The 16,939-nt window shown below is 43.6% G+C and overlaps 1 protein-coding gene across 2 annotated transcripts; it reads right to left on the bottom strand.

The window, feature by feature from the left end:
- Positions 1–797: 797 nt before the first annotated feature.
- On the bottom strand, positions 798–16,512 carry rps6kb1a (ribosomal protein S6 kinase b, polypeptide 1a). 2 transcript variants are annotated; one of them, XR_009939245.1, is made up of 16 exons: positions 16,193–16,512; positions 15,027–15,070; positions 14,777–14,897; positions 14,585–14,653; positions 8,948–9,095; positions 8,749–8,806; positions 8,042–8,142; positions 7,744–7,834; positions 7,458–7,548; positions 6,238–6,345; positions 5,696–5,758; positions 5,286–5,363; positions 4,967–5,074; positions 4,514–4,626; positions 2,625–3,729; positions 798–2,488 (listed from the first exon to the last, which is right to left on the bottom strand). XR_009939245.1 is itself a non-coding variant. In XM_062537210.1 (15 exons), the coding sequence occupies exons 1-15, from the start codon at positions 16,316–16,318 to the stop codon at positions 3,438–3,440; spliced, it is 1,611 nt and encodes a 536-aa protein (XP_062393194.1). In that variant the 5' UTR covers positions 16,319–16,512; the 3' UTR covers positions 798–3,437. The 2 variants fall into 2 exon arrangements, 1 of the variants encoding a protein (XP_062393194.1); XM_062537210.1 differs by having other exon boundaries at positions 798–3,729.
- Positions 16,513–16,939: the final 427 nt, after the last annotated feature.

Below are 16,939 nucleotides of genomic sequence, written 5' to 3'. Positions count from 1 at the left end.
AGGGTTCTGGTGAGAACTGCACCAACAGCCACACGTTTACCTCAAGTCAGTGTTCTTGGTGTCTTGTCCACCACTGAAACACCCCTTGCAAGCTTAGCTATTTGCTGATGTGAAGGTGTATACCCACTGGAGAATTGTTTCCGCTCACCTATAATCACTAGCTCGTTTTTTGCTTACCAGAAGGTACAAAACCATAGAAAGAAAAATACAAGTGATATCTATAGGTCAACAGCAACAATTGTGTGTTTGTGTGACTCAAGAGTGAGGGGAAACTGTTTCTGCCCTCCATCATTCAATTATGTGGACATAATGTGCATCAATAAACAGAGAACACACATACAGTGCCAGGTCCTATACACATTTGCAAAATGCAGTTCCCCAAAAACTATGTTAACATGGCAGCAAGCCAAGAGTTGGTCACTACCTTAACAAGGTGGGCTATGATTCAAGCATAGTGGAATGAGTGGAAAGTGTTGGAAAGCTTTAGACTTGTAGGTGCAAACTGCAGAGAAGCCCACTGCGAGTATACGGAGCGCATACAAACCAGTACAATAGCACACCAAAGACTAGACACATTACCGAACCTACCATTCTCATGGCTACAAACACTAGACACCTGAAACAACTGTATCCTTGCCGTACAAGACGTTAGGACCTACACTACATTTCAGGAGCAACCTTGAGAACTTCTTTTGTTGTTCATCTGTTGTCTTGGTATGTCTTCAACCGGTCATAAGTATTTCATTCAGGGGGCAATCCAAAAGCAAAATAACAAATAAAAAGTTCTGGGAGAGATGTCATGCTAACACTGATTTACTCAACAACAAACATAGCTTGTTAGTTGCATAGTGCAGGGAATACAGCTGTTAAATGGCACTTGATTAAATAAAATACTTAAAAACATCAAACCTCGCAATCTTAATAAATACAAAAACAAAATCCCAGGCAGGCAGTGCGAAAGAATTTCAAACCTTTGGAGTGTCAGCTGTGTAGTATGAAATTTGTGTCAATATGCCTACGGCAATATCCGCTATACATTTCATAAATTAAACAGGCGATGAATTACAGTTCAGACTGTGATGGCAATTCTGGAGTTGCTCCAAGCCTAACAATGCCCTTGTTGAGAGTTCCATTGAGAATTCCATTGAGCTCGGTCAATTGTCTAGAAGAGCCTGTCTTTATATGCATCTTAACCTCTAGTTATCTTTTTCTTAAAAAAGTAAAACTGAATCACTTACATGTAGTCATTAAAATGACTAAATTCAAATCATGAACAGGCCTGTTTTCAATGTAGGCTGGACTATTTGGAATTGCAAAAACTTCAATTAAATATATGTAGATTTGAAGGGGAAAATGTCTCATAATGTGAAATGACAACAGTAAATTACACTGATCATGTCTATAAAACAATACATCATTATGTTGAACCCTCAAAATGAAGGCTGGATGTCTTGGTTAAGGGTATACACCTTTAAAGAACAAGAGCCATTCAAAGAACACAGTAGACACACCAGGAGCAGATACCAGCACAATTATGCGTGCACTACAATTTCCCACTTTGCCAGATTAAGCAGCAAATTAGATAAGATCCGTTTACGGAACTGATCCAACTCCACTTGCATCCAAAGAAATCCTTTCTGATCCTGAGTTTCACAAATGGAAACACTTTAAATACTAAAATGACCCACCAAAGGTCTCCAATGTAATGGTGCCCTGCCTGCTCATTTCAGCCATAATTAATACATGTGGGTGCTAGTTGATCACCCCTGATGAACATTTCTCCCAAACTCAGTCCAAGATACAGCAGCAGTTCAGGTTATTATCAACTCATACAGTAACAGACATTTAAGACAAAAAAAAAAAAAAATCAACAACACATCTCGCAGTGACTTCAGCTTCTGCTCACGTTCTAGACAAGCAGCTTGTGTAAAACCATCGTTGTAGACTGAATAGCGGTAATTTTCACACAGATCTACAACATTCCAGGTTCCAGGCTCTACACAAGGCTCTGACTTGACACAACAGAGAAAAGGTCCATCTTTTTAGAGCAAGAAGAGTACTGACACCCCCCAAACAGCTATTGGTGTAGCTAAGAACGAGGTCATGGAACAGAAATGTGAGAGGTAGGCTGAAACAAAGTCTTGAATCCTTGAGGCTCATAAAGGAACTGTGGGTATACAGCATTCAATATCAACAACTCATAATAAAGGTGTTTGCTTTCACTTTCTCAAGCAAAACCAAGGACTCGTCACACATACATTCGACCAAGCCAGCGCACATCTGTCAAAGTTCTATACATAACATTACGAAAGCTCTTAAGTTTGTCACCCAGAAATCAATCTGAAAGAAGTCACGAGAGTCCCAGTGGAACTGCCCAAGGAATCCCCAGGGAATCATGCACATCTCAATACTGTTGTCCAAGAGTTTGGGAGTGTTTTCAAGTCTTCATTTCAAATGACCATCAAAGTATTTAAAGCCAGCATACATTCTACAAAAACAAGGGAAAAGAAAGAAATGAAAGCAACATAAGTAAAGCATATTATGATTGCATCCAATCCATCATCAAGAGATATTTGGAAAGCAATCAATTGGATGAAACCGCATGAAACAAGGTCAAAAGTTACCAGAAACGTCAGCCTTTTCTGTCTTCCTCACTAATGTCCATGTCTCGAGAAAAACAACAAAAAAAGAGAAATGTGGTTTTGATCTATGTTTTCCATCAACTACATATGATAGCCCAGGCCACATAACCAAAATAAGGCAGGGGTGTTAGCAGTTTCCCCCTTTTTCTTTCTAAAAAAGCCCATTGCCCCACTCACTTTCAAGTGACTCATGACAAAATTATTTACGTGTATTTCGTCCAGCGTCAAAGCCTTCCACGGAGCGGCAGTGTGGAGTGCCCCGGTATTTAAAGCACCAGTAATCAGAAGCACGCACGCACGCACGCACGCACGCACGCACGCACGCACGCACGCACGCACGCACGCACGCACGCACGCACGCACGCAAAACACCGGGGGTCTTGTCCAGCGGCGTCCGCCAAACCTCACCAGCATGTGCAAAGCGCAAAAGGCAAAAGGGAGACCCAGAGTCTGTGGCATGCTGGAATTGTGACTTTTTCTTCTGCTTCTTCTTCTTCTTCTGCGAGCCACATCTCCTGCGTCGTGCAATTCATGATGGGAGAGAGACCGTTTAAGACACGCCCTCTGGTGAAGCGCCTCCCTTCACAGCCTCCTCATTGGTCGGTTCAAAAATGAAAAACAAAACAAAAAAGGGAGGCTGGAGGTGTCGGTGGAACGCGAGGGGCCTTCTGGGTCATTTCATTCATTCTCTTCCGGTTAAAAAACACCAACCAAAGCAAAAGGGAATAAACGGTGGAAGAGCAACTCGCTAGGAGCGTCCAGCAGGCCGAGTGAGGCACCGAGCTGAGCCGTGTGTCATAGATTCATGCGCAAGTGTTCGGGCCGCTTGGACAGCATGGGGTAGGCCTGCTTGCGGAAGGAGCCCACGTCGCCGCCCAGGGGCTTCCGGATGGGCAGAGGGGCGGACGCCTCGGTGGAGGAGCTGCTGCTGCTCACGTCCATCCGCTCCGCCGCCGACACGTCCATGGGCTGCTCGCCGCTGGGGGACAGCAGGGCGGACGACGACGACGAGGAGGAGGCAACGGCGGCAGAACCCGGCAGAGGGGGGCCTCGTGGCCAGCAGTCACCCCCAGCGAACTTGATGGGGCTGGGGAAAGAGAGAGAGCAAAGGCCTCATGATGGTAAACAATGCCTTATGTCAGGGGTTCCCAACCTTTCTGGCAGGTGACCTTGTTTTGATCATTCATTCATTGATCAATCATTCACAACATGTTGAGAGAGAGTGCACATCTCATCTCTGCTGTAACATCCAGTTGAGAGTCAAATATTGCCCCCAAATGCCCTGACAAGCTCATCTGTTTGTCTCGCCTGGTTGCTTTGCTACCATGAGGATCTCATGTGGGATGTCTAAGTTTATTTCTACATAGTAGATTGCAAAGAGGAATCCAATTAGTTACTTATGTTTATATTTTAATCAAATTGATCCCATTTGAATTTCAGGCAACCCCACAAGGTTGGGAAATTATGCCTTATATGATATCATACAAAACCAAAAAATAATTTCACATCTGTATCAGAGACTCTGTTGGTCTCTTTATGCTTATTTGTAGCTGTTTTGGCAAATATTAGCCGAGTTTTCCCAAGGGTCAGGGAGTTCATAAATCTACTGGAAGTAAAGCCTAAGGGAAAAAAACTGCAACAAAAAAAACATGCAACAGATCACAACACCAAAAGCGGCTCTAAAAACACACGACGTGCAAACTGCTGTGGTTTAAAATGATCCGTGCAGAGATAAATGCTCGGCAATGAGACATTGGGCTGAGAGACTTTACACATTAAGTAAGCGTAGAAAAGTCACTGCTGTTCTAGTCTGACAGTGGCCAGCTGCGAGCCTCTTTCCAATGAAAAGCCACGCGCAGGAAAACAATTACCTCACTGGTGTCCGCGGGCTTTCCAGAAACTTCCGTGGGGAGCGGACTTTTGGCTCGAAGCAAAACTTCTCCTTAATGTTCTCAAGCACGGATGGGGCCACATACGTAAAGCCCTGTTGAAACAGAGCAACAAAAAAAAAGAAAAACAAATCAGAGGGAGATATTCAGACCAGCCTGTGGTTGGAACTGCAGAGCACATCCACATGGCAAACAAAGAAATTATATGAAGCGTAATGGAGGAGGATGAGCAACGAGAATGAACACAATGTGAAAACAAATCACGCTATTTGCCAGAACAAAGTTTCCATTTAAAGGGAAGGGGAGGGGGAACCCACACACACACACACACACACACACACAGATGAAACACATTAACCATTTCTCGTAAGAAAGAAATAAAAGAAGACCATCTGGTCTTCGAAAAACAAACTTGAAAGATGAGAGTAAGCTCACCAGGAAGACTTGGTTGGCACTTTCGCTAAGAGTGGAGTCGTCAGGGCTGTCCACTGGGGTCTGGCTGGTGAATTTGGAGTCAAACTGACTGACGTCGTCTGCTGATTGCTGTAAACATCAGAATGAGGTGATCATTTAACGACTGAAGTTCATACACAACAGCTCAGAGTTCCAGCAGAGTGCCAGCAGATCTACAGTTAAAGGTCTACAGCTCCTTGGTGAGGGGCACTGATATGCCTCTAGAAAAATAAGGTCCGTGTCGAAGCAGTCATGTAATGGTATGGCATTCTCTTTACCCGTCATGTAAATATATGCTTACCAGAAAAGGCTTGAATGGAGGTTCAACTTTGCGAGCGAGAAGATCATCCCAATTAATTTGTCTGAAGAAGGAGTGGCCCTGAACATGCAGGAAACACGGATGCTCAATGAGGACATGAACAGGTAACCGAAGCAGCAACCAGACAAACATAACTGAACCGAAACTGATAAAGCTCAGTGGCTTGCATCACAAAGCTCTCATTACACCTGAGACAGGGAAAATGCAGTGCGCTGTGCGCTGTGTGTACGCTGTGTGTGTGTGTGTGTGTGTGTGTGTGTGTCTTTACACTTCCCTACAGCATGTCCTGGCTCTGGCCAGCAGAGTTTAAATGGTCGTTGTTGGTGCCTGTGTGTGTGAGAGAGAGTGTATGTAATATATGTATGTATGTATGTATGTATGTGCATGTTTACCTGCACCTCTGATGCATCTCCTGGCCCGGCACCCAACCGCAGGGATGCATTTCTCTTCAGCAGCTAAGGGGAGGAGGGAGTCAAAACAACACAAATACAACAGTTACTGGCAGTCCCGTCCTCTGCTGACTCAGGATTCAGCTGGGAGAGTACTGGAAGACTCCGTATCACATCAGGAGACTGAGGATACGAGAAGTTACAAGAAGCCATTGCCCACGCACAATCCGACACCCATCCCTTCTGCCCTCCTGAAGCAACATGTTAATTGGCTGGAACTATTTATGGCTCGGTCCGAACCACCTATATCTGTTTCTCATTACAGAAGCAGGATTTGGTTCCAGTGCACATCCTGGACAAACAGCTGGATGACTCAATTCAATTTGACGCAAAACGTTGAATTTTCCAACAAAGTTCATAGGGTTCAAATCTTGGACTGCACATTTAAGGGGATGGATTTCTACTGAAATGGATGAAACATTTACACAATACTTTTTTAATTTGGTTAAGTGTGGTCAAATAAATCTTAAGTGATTATAGCTCACCTTTTTCAGAAGATCCCTAGCCTCGTGTGTGAGGTAAGGTGGAAGGTTGAGTTTGCACTTCAAAATCTTGTCTATGGTCTTCTTCCGGTTTTCACCAGTAAACGGTGGCTATAAAAACACAAATGAGAGTTACATCATTCAACCCTCTGAAAGGTGAGGTTTATTCTATAGGCAACCAATTAAAGGGGGGTACACACATAAAGATTTAAAAATCTCAACCAATTTTTTATCTGTGAGAGAACCCACACATGAAGATAAAAAATTGTGCTCGGCTGCCCTCAGAACACCACACACACTACAGGATTTCCAGTTGCAAATATTGAACATGTTTAATATTTACGATTATCGGCGCTGAACGTTTTTCGAGGCAATTGTCAGGAGAATTTTGACTCTTAACACACCACACACTACAAGAGAACCTCATAAGAATCTCTTAAGAGCTTAAGATTTTTTCTGTCTTTAGTCAGAAGGGGGAAAATCGGGGCAAAATCAGGCCGATTATCTTTGTGTGTGTACCCCCCTTAAGGCGAGACACGGCAGGTGAAAACATCGGTTTTGCATACATCGGCCAATTTCGAGATTTTGTGCTAGTTTGCTACCTAGCATGTGTTCTTTCACCCTACAACAACAAAGTGTGTTTATTTCATGACATTTTGTCTCCTCGCGCCTATATATTTCTCCTAATTTCACCAAAAGTTCCCATTCCTAAGTGTCATGTACTACTGCGACCGTGATCAGAAGCACATCATGTGTGACACTGTTGGAAAGCCCTGTTTCTCCTGCATGACTCTCTTCCTTTATATTAGCAACCAATTGCGAGAGTTCAAAGGCGAGTCTAGGCTTAGAATGGTATCTCAATGGCAGTGTTTCTATGGTTTCAAGGCTGTTTTCTCGAAACAAGCTTCCTCTCCCACTCTACGATAACATAGGTAGCTCGTTGGAATAGCAAGGGTTTGTTTACAGGCCTTTCACATGGCCATGTACCAAGACCATTTATTTGAGCAGGATGATGAGCAGTACTAGTTGCTTTTAAAACTTGCTTGCTTGCAAATGACAGCCTTACCATCTTTTAACACATACTCCCGCGACCTCTCTGCATCTTGTTTATCCGACCGTATCAAAGTACACCTTGTAATATTAAGAAACAATATCCCCACGCTGGAGGCCCAGACTCAACACAACAAGCTGGTCTCTGATAACGTTTTGGCAGGCCTCCTTACCGCCCCCGTCAGCATGTCGTACATCAGCGCTCCCAGACTCCACCAGTCCACTGCCCTGTTGTGGCCGCTCCGCATCAGGATCTCTGGAGCCCTGCATCAGCCAATCAGCAACATTTAACACATTTTGCACGCACAGCTTCCTGGACAACGACTAGCCTACATATACATTTGCCACAACAGCTTTATGTCATTTAGTCATTTAGATCCTCTTTTTCAATGTTCAAAATAAACTGAGCACTGGAGGCCGTGGCATTCATATGAACATTAGGTATTGCTGCATGCTTACATGTACTCGATAGTTCCACAGAAGGTGTGGGTGACCGTGCCATCGTGGATGGACTCTTTGCAAAGCCCAAAGTCTGTCAGCTTCACGTGACCTACAGAGAGAGGCATCGCAGAGGACACAAGGCTTCTGTTAGCTGATTTAGCGTCATCGCATAACTCCAAAGGCGTATCTGTTGCACGTCAGGAGCAACAACTGACACCAGATGGAGACAAAGAGAGACTGGAGGTACAGTGACCGTACAGCAAATGGAGAGTGCTGCTTTCAGCAGGACTATCAGGACTAACCCCTTCTTGCTTACCTTTGTCATTAAGCATGATGTTCTCTGGCTTTAGGTCACGGTAGATGATGCCCTTCTGATGAAGGTGACCCAGTGCCATAGAGATCTCCGCCAGGTAGAAGCTGCTCAGGACAGAGGAGATCAACACTGAACTGTATGCAGTTACGTCAATACTGTTTTTGTTCAGTGAACTTTCATATTTTCATTTCAGTGAACTTTGACTGGGTTACGTGGTTTTTGCAACTAGGTGAAAGAGCACTAGAAACATCTCATCAACTTAACAAATGAATCAAATAAAGACCATTGGCTACTAGATTTAGAACAAAATGTCAAAATGCAGGGTCTATTTCTGGGGAAGGGATAACTAATTCAGCCCTGCGCAGGGTATGCAGTAGGCAGCACATTTTCAACCCCCAAACCCAAGCGCTATGCTGCCAACTCCTGTTGGCTGTTGGCCCTGAAGGGTTACAGAGTTGAGAGCTATTTGTGTGTGTTACACTGGTGGGTACAAAAAGCTGCATATGCGGCATTACTTAGGGACTTCCAGAGCACATTGCGTAATGCTCCCCACCCAACACACACACACACACACGCATTGCATGTCTGTGTACAAAACAAGAGCGTGAGGACTCCAGGTCTCAAAGAGAGCCTGCGGTGCTTTCTGCCCTTCTTTAGTGTGTGTGTGTGTGTGTGTGTGTGTGTGTGCCATCCATCTCCTCCTGTCTCACCATGCCGTGTCCTCCATGAAGATGCCCTCTCTCTCCAACTGCATAAAGAGCTCACCACCTGCATTTACAAAATGAACATGAACAACCCAAAGAATACCCCAACAAGGAAAGTCACTTGTGTGTGTGTCTGTGTGCAGGTGTTTTGGGGTGCAAGTTCAGTTTGTTGTTTTGGCTTGTTGTCCATGTGCTGCTCGCTCACCGCTGAGGTACTCCAGGATGAGGTAGAGCTTCCCCCCTGTCTGGAAGGCGTAGATCAGGTCCACAATAAATGGGTGCTTCACCTCCTCCAGGATGTTCCTCTCGGCTTTAGTGTGAGCCGTGTCCTTGGCATTCCGAACAATCATTGCCTGCCATGACCGGAAAACAAAGGAAAGAATGGACGTTCATGTCAATCCTCAATTATGGATTCACTGGTGGAAGAGTAACCTCCAGTGAGATTAGATCATATGGCCATTGTTTCAATTAATTATCTATATAGCCCGCTGATCTTTTCAAGAAATGTAGAGAAATTAATTGATTAGATAAAAATGAAAAAGATCAGTCATAGTGTCTCCAGGAGTATTTTTTTTTTGTCTTAGAATGAGTAAGTGAGCATGTCGCGGACCAACAACATCATTCCCAACAGCAAACAAGGCCAACACAGGGCTTACTGGAGGAGGGGGGGGGGGGGGCACAGTTAAGTTTATGACCCTTTCCTCTTGGCCAGTGAAAACGCCTAAACATTTTCACACGGTAGCATCACCGGCCTAATTACAGCCTCCATTTTGTAAGTCATAGACACGTGCTGAGGAACGGTAATCTAAATCTGGAATCTGAAGCATTCTAAGCATCCAAACAACGGATACAACACTGTAACTGTTCCTGGGTAATTGAGCCACCCCTGTACCACAAGTATGTGCATGCGCACACGCGCACACACACACACACACACACACACACACACTTCCCAAGGCTTGCACAGTCACATCAATATCACAAACTCACTTGAAGCATGCAAAATATGCAAGTAGATGGATTCACACATTCAGACAGAGTAGAGGTTTGAGGGTCTCTTGAGAGGCCATATGAAACCACACCAAGCGTTGGCGCATAAGGACGACAAGGAGGACAAGCCCAAGGTCATCGCAATGAATCATTTCTATGATCTTCATATAACCACTCTGGCTATAGGCCAGCATCAGCACAAACTGGCAGTTGTCTGCTAGAGGGGCGTAGATGAATAGTGCCGCGTCTGACAACACTACATGTGCTAAGAGCAGCTCTACACTGTGGCTGGGTGGAGAGGGGAGGGAGAGAGAGACTGAGAGTTCTTGGGATGGAGTTATATTTGGCAGCATACTCTCCATGCACCATCAAAGTCTTTTATCGTCAACCTTGGGAATAGAAAATCACTTAAAGAAAAAACATTTAAAAATTTGCTGCTCTCCATGCATGATGTCTACGGTAAATACAGGCCCATACAAACCATAAACATAGCCCCAACATTCTGCTTCTGGGAAAGCACAGCAGTTGTCAATTATATAAATAAGGGCATAGAGGGCACATGGAAAAATAGAAAGAACAGCAATCAAGCAGGAGATTTCGAGGGAAACTATTAAATTCCTCTGGACTTACAGCGAGTTGCTCATTAAATCCCTGCATTTACTAGTCTATAAGGTCGTGCCTTCATGAGCCTCAGGAAGCCACGAAGCCTTACCCTCATTCCCACTCACACAGAGGGAAAGATTATTTACTGCCATCATGCTGCAATGTAGAGTGGGAATGGGAGCAAAACAGTAGTCAAACCTCTATTCCATCCCCTGGTCACCTAGAAGTGACATAGTGTTAATCTTCTGCTATGGCTCCAGTGTGAATACAAAACACAAGATTGTCAATGTTCAAGAAGGGCAATGGGGAGGAAGAACTCTTCTCCCTCAATTTATTACATTGATATCAGTGAGCTTTGCCCCACTGAAACATCCTATTATCTTTCTCAAGGTCAGTGCCCATTGGTTCAGGGGTGGGCCATGGAATTCAATAAACATTGAAAACAAGACATTAATAGGCTACGTGCAGGAAAGGCTCTCTGTACGCTCGTGTGTTTCCGATGGAGCCAGGTGTGTTTGAGCCTGCCGCTATTGGTAATGCAATTAGTGTCAACACGGACCCGGTTGGATGCTGCACCTGGGAATCAGCACGTTACGACAAAGAAAGATTTATATGTGTTGAAATTGTTATTATTAGTTGAACAAGATATTCAGTGTCAGAGTGGAAGATTTAACGAGCATAATGTAACGCCGTTACAACAGTTTAATTTCCACCGGAAATAAATATGTGTACAGGAAGAGCCTTTTGTGCACCTAGGCTATTATGTAGAGATAGTTTGAAGGATGATCAGATGCACAGCATTTCAAAGTAATTTCAATTGACAATGGTGTATGTGTATCACTAGTATATTACATATTACTATCCTGTATATTTCTTTTCATCAGCCAGCTACATCCGCTGTGTACTATTAGCTTGGTTTGTAAGTGACTAGGATTGCTAAGGAAATAAAATCAAAGCTTTAGACCCACAGGGCCATAAGTGCTGCCTAACATTCTTGAAGGCTGTCAAAATATTCTGAGAATTGAAAACCAAGCCATATGGACCTGAGACTCAAGAAATAGAACCATATTTAACGTCTTTAAACGGCAATTTAGACACTTACGTAAACTGCCATTGACGTCTATAGACGTCAATTGCATTTTTCAATTGGGAGGGCTCATGGGTGGGCTTGGGAACGATCTGGCAGAGTTTCAGGCTTGTAAACAGACTGTACTAGCGATCCGAACCGCTAGATGGCAGCAGTGCCATTTGGATGATTAGTATCTGCCTGCAAAGCCACATGCAGCGACATACTGCAAGCAAACACACTGAAGATCAACCCCAGTGGATCTAGTTTGCATGCAGTCCAGCGAATAAATATGCTTATGCATCAAGACCGTTTGATGCAACATGAGTTTAACAATATCATTCTCGTAATTTTGCAAGACGAAGACGTGCAGCAAAACAGCTGAGACATGCTACACCAACAGCAGGCCTACGGAAGACGGAACAGGTAGGAGATGCAAAATCAAATTATTGCTGCCAAAAAAGCGTTCACCTACTGCTGCTTACAGCTGGTGTGTGTCACTGAGCTATACATTTCCCATAATGTGCGAAAATTACGGGAGCTCGTCAAATCCAAAAAGGTAGATTTCTGCAACTGGGTCGGATCGAGATCGGGCTGCTTTCACACCATAAACGAACCGCACCAGGGTTCGATAGGAACCGCTCCAAGACCACCTCCTCAGCTGGGTCTCGGTCCGCTTGTTTGGTCCGCACCAGAGTTCGAGTGATTGTATTCACACCAGTCAAAAAGGTCCGAACCAAGCAAGAAACGAACTTGAGTTAGTTTTAATCGAACTAAACAAGGCATGTGTGAATACTAGGGATGGCGAAAACTACAAATTTTCTTGACCGACCACCGAGCCCCATTAGCCGGTTGAAACCGGTTAGCCGATTCGTTTAAAATATGCTACGCTATTTGAAATAATAGCCACGCAATTTCGCAACTCTGTCACATCTCTCTGTCCCCCGCTCACACACAGCCCCGGCGCCGTCCTTTCACTCACGTCACATTTTTAAAAGTCCCCTACAGCGCGAATCATGAGTCCCGCAAACCAAGGAGCTTGCAAGTAAGTGGAGGACAGATAGTTTCGAAATGGTTTGGGTACAAGGTGATCGCGTTGCAAATAAAGGCGTTTGTCTAGCGTTAGAAGCTAATTTGAAAAAGAAATTGCCGCGGCTCACTTAAGAAAATGACAGCTCCGAAGAGACGGCGCTTAGTTAGAGGAAGTGCTAACAATAATAAAGAATGATCATCATCATTACCTTATTTGTTACCATTGATGACCCTTCCTGAAATGTATATGTAATGTATTTCCAAATCTAAGCCCATCTTATGCGGAAAGTTGCCAGATTGCAACACGAACCAATGGATAAACAGGCACCTCCAGATTGCAAAAGACGCGTCAGCCAAGGCAGAGCGCTCAAACCTTGTGCCAAATGCTTTATTGGTTTATTAAGTAGCCTAGCCTACAAGCAGGCGAGTTATGAAAAATGTAGTGTGAGGTATGTTAACTTCACACAAACAAGATCTTGGAATGAGATGGCTAGCTGTAGTAGCACTTAGTCCACTGTCTATAATAGCCTAATTTAGAGATCTTTTTTTTTTTTTTTTTTAACCGACTAGCGAAAACTTTGATCGGTTGACGTGGATACGGTCAACCATCGGTCAAACAGTCACCGGTTAACATCCCTAGTGAATACGCCATTAAACACTGGCGTGGGTCAGACTTGACAGGTGTCAGATGACGGGCTTTGGATTATTTCTTGTCTTTGTGAAGCCCTTTCACATCATCTGCAGGTGGTTGTGTTCATTTTGAACGCAAAACTTCTATTGCTGCTTATTTTGACAAAATAAACTTTACATGAGGCTATGCTTACAAGCATCCATTTGAATGAATAATCTAGCGCACGTTAAGAGTCTTCTTAATCAAACTGAGACTTAAGGCGCCTGTGCAACGCTGCTTAACCCCCAAATACAGGTGTTTATGTAAACAGCCAATTAGTCTATATTAACACAGCCTAGCAACTGGCACCTGTTAAGGTGCTCCCCTAAACAAATTCATAACTAGGTTAACCAGCATAAGACCCCCTAAAGTAATTCAGAACTATGTCAACTAGCATAAGACATCACATGTTTAACATGTCTTACAGAGATTAACACTCCACAGCATATCAATAAATACAGTATAAGACAGGTAGGAATGCACAAACCTGTGACTTCACCATTGTGGAAAACTAAGTGGATATAAAAAACCTTATAACAATATCACTTGTGTTGTTTTTAGGTGTTACATCAACAGGTTTGTATGTGTAAAAGAGACTTTTAATGGCTCTGACTGGGAGTCTGGGAGTATGTTGGCCGTAAGTGTGAATTTAACATCCTGAGTTCTCTCACTGAAGTGGCAGGAGACTGCATGAGGAGACTGCATGATACCAACCCATCTCATGTACAGTAGGACTGCTACTGTCCATAAACTGAGCACAGCATTTAACTTTCATTTCCCACTTCCCCCCCTCAAATGATTGACTTTCTGTCATCTGCCTGCGTTCAAAAACAGGCATTTATTATTGCAGAGGCCTAGTCTCACTATATACATCGTCTCACTACCCTCTCACTCAAGTTATTGGCTTGTAGATACTTCCACTCCTATCAGATGTAATTACCTCTTAAACACCACCTACTAACAACACTTCTGAGTCACAGTTATAAACCATGGTGGCACTATCTCTCCACCCACCTGTTACATCATTACGGGAATGATGGAGAGGCTAAATGCAGAACACACCCAAATACATTGGTGAGGGCAGCAGTCACCTGGCACACTAAGGCGGGGATCTCATTAGCCAGCGGTAAGCGGCAGCGGCAAGCGTAGCGCAACGCTCAGACCATAATAATAATCCAAAACATTCCATCTTGTTCCTAAGTTCAGTCTTTGTTGCTACGTTCTTAGACGAATCTGATTGGTCAAAATACCTAAACATTCTAAAACTGATTGTGATGAGCCGAGCGTTGCGCTTCAAAGTTGAAACAAGTTCAACTCCCAGTTTGCTCAACGCTAGCGTTACGCCAGCGTTGTCACCGTCCCGATGCCGAACCATAGAAAACAATAGGAAACCTGCCGCTTGCCGCTGGCTAGTGTGACCCCCGCCTAAACATTCACTCTGATGCTTTGAGAACACTGACAGTTATAAACAATTCAGTTACCTTCTTTAGAACCTTCATGGCAAAGATTTTTCCAGAGGCAGCTCCGGTCACCTTTCTGACTTGAAAAACCTAAAAATAAACAAATACTGAAGCTGTTGGACAATACACACACCTCTAAGACTGAAACAAAGGGTACCCGAAGCCGAAGGGGAGACAGCAAATAATGGAGCAAAAGAAAAATGATTTCCATACCTTTCCATAGCCCCCTTTTCCTAACACACGCAGCAGCTCAAAACACTCGGGACGAATCTGCTCTGTGCCTTTGTTGACGCTGTCCTCAGAGATTTCAAATTTTTCACAGTCATCCATGTCACTAGAAAACAAAAGAAAGCAGCACAAAGACATTATGATAATAGCAAACAAGAATACAAACAGCATGGTTTCCCCCACTACAAACATTCTCCTAATAATAATAAATGTCAAAGCCCAAAGAAATACTCACAATTCAAAGCTGCTAGACTGCTCCATACACTCACTAAGGTGAGTCTGAAAAAAGAAGGCAAAAGTGTAGGCGTACATGTTAGGTTAACTTGCACCCATAAGGAAAGATTGAGAAGGTCAGTTTATTTCCTCTCATCATTAGACCACATGTACACATGTAATGTAAATATGCCAACAATAATGATTTTCTGTAATTAAAGTAAAAATTGGAAACAATGTAGCTACTGCCAGAGTGATTTCCAAACCTTCATTAGGCCTAGCTGCTACATTACATTGCAACACGTTGCAGGTCTTCAAGTTCAGTACCAGAGTATCTAAATTAATTAATTAGATGAATAGGTATGTGATATTGAGGTAAGTGAATGTATCACTACTTGTCACACCGGTAAGCGTTGTGCACTGCATGTTTTGGACCATTCGCTAGGAAAGCCTGTCAACGTGATAAGGTATGATCACCGGTAAGCGTCGACAGGAAATTTAAGCTAACACACCATACCAATAACGTTTACGTTATCGCTATCTAGGAACAGCTAACTAACACAAACAATGAGTGGGACTTCCAGCAAATCAAAACGGAAAATTAGTGTCTTGAAACAGTCTAACAACACGCAGCAGAGCTAAGTTAGCTAACAACTAAGTGGCTGCGATTACCGTTAACGTTAAATTCCCTGCAGCAAGCGGTCGAAAATAACTTCACGTAACGTAAAATCGTATGGTCACATTAGCGATGTCTTGCTCCTGATCCATTTAAACATGTTGTTATTTTACAGGTTAGTATGCAACCTTGTAAGTTAGCTGTATCTAACGCATTGATGATGTTTAGCGTCCTATCTAACGGTAGCTAGTCAACTTAAGGCATCGTTGAGCCAGCGTTAACGGTAGTGCTAGGCTCTTTAACATTACTGTGACACCATGTTGGGATGGTCCAATGTTGTCATGATACTCTGAACTTCCCTATTTGAAGTTAGAGCGGCGTTCCTAGATCGCAGAAACTTTCGTTTCAGCTGGCATGAGTTTTTTGTCTTATAACCATCTCGACACTGTTACTGTTAGCAAACCTTAGTTAGCTATTAGCCTATGTAGCCATCGTTAGCTATAGCCAAATGTGTTGCCTTCAGGCCCGCGCCTGTTCCAAGTCTGAGCCATGCCTCTGACAAATTTTCTTACCCCATCCTCAAGCTCATCATCGGAGACATTTTCCTCTGGCTGATCCAAGTCAATATCAAAGACGCCTGCCATAGCTTCAGACTCTGGTGGGTCTTTTCGGCTTAAGGTGCTTCTTCCCCGCCTCATGAAGATCTATACACTACCGCCATAACCGGCTACTACTATGCCCCATGCGCACAGGACTCACTCAGTAGCACTAGCAGTCAAACAAAATTCCTGAGAGGGAAAAAACAAAGCAACTCTTGACGCGCAGTTCTTGCGCAGGCGCATTTCTGCAAACGTTTTTCACTTTATTTCATTTCTTGCAATTGTTCTTTTTTTTTTCACACAGATGATACTCACTCAGTAGCACTAGCAGTCAAACAAAATTCCTGAGACTCATAGCATCTGCCTCTGCTATGAGTTGTCTGTGTAATGGTTTTGTGCAAAATTAATAAATAAAATAAATGGGCATAATACGTTTTTTGTGTGAACCTGGATTGAATGCACACAAAAATGAAATCTCAGCAAAAAAATGTATAGAGAATTCACTGACCATGACTGGCTAAACACAGATACACTTTGACTGGAAGCAGGGTGAAGATATGAATCTATTGTCTTGATGGGAAAAACACACACACACACACACACACACACACACACTGCTACTGTTCATTCGAAAATGTTGCGACTATCTGATTGGACAAGAGGCATTCCATGAGTGGCAAAATCTCAGGACAACCCTACTGGTGGTAACACATTTTGCAG

This window comes from Sardina pilchardus, chromosome 5 (genome assembly GCF_963854185.1).
Source record: "Sardina pilchardus chromosome 5, fSarPil1.1, whole genome shotgun sequence".
Classification (NCBI taxonomy): Eukaryota; Metazoa; Chordata; class Actinopteri; order Clupeiformes; family Clupeidae; genus Sardina; species Sardina pilchardus.
The sequence above is the reverse complement of the archived record's forward strand: the minus strand, read 5'-3'. Positions and strand labels throughout refer to the sequence as shown.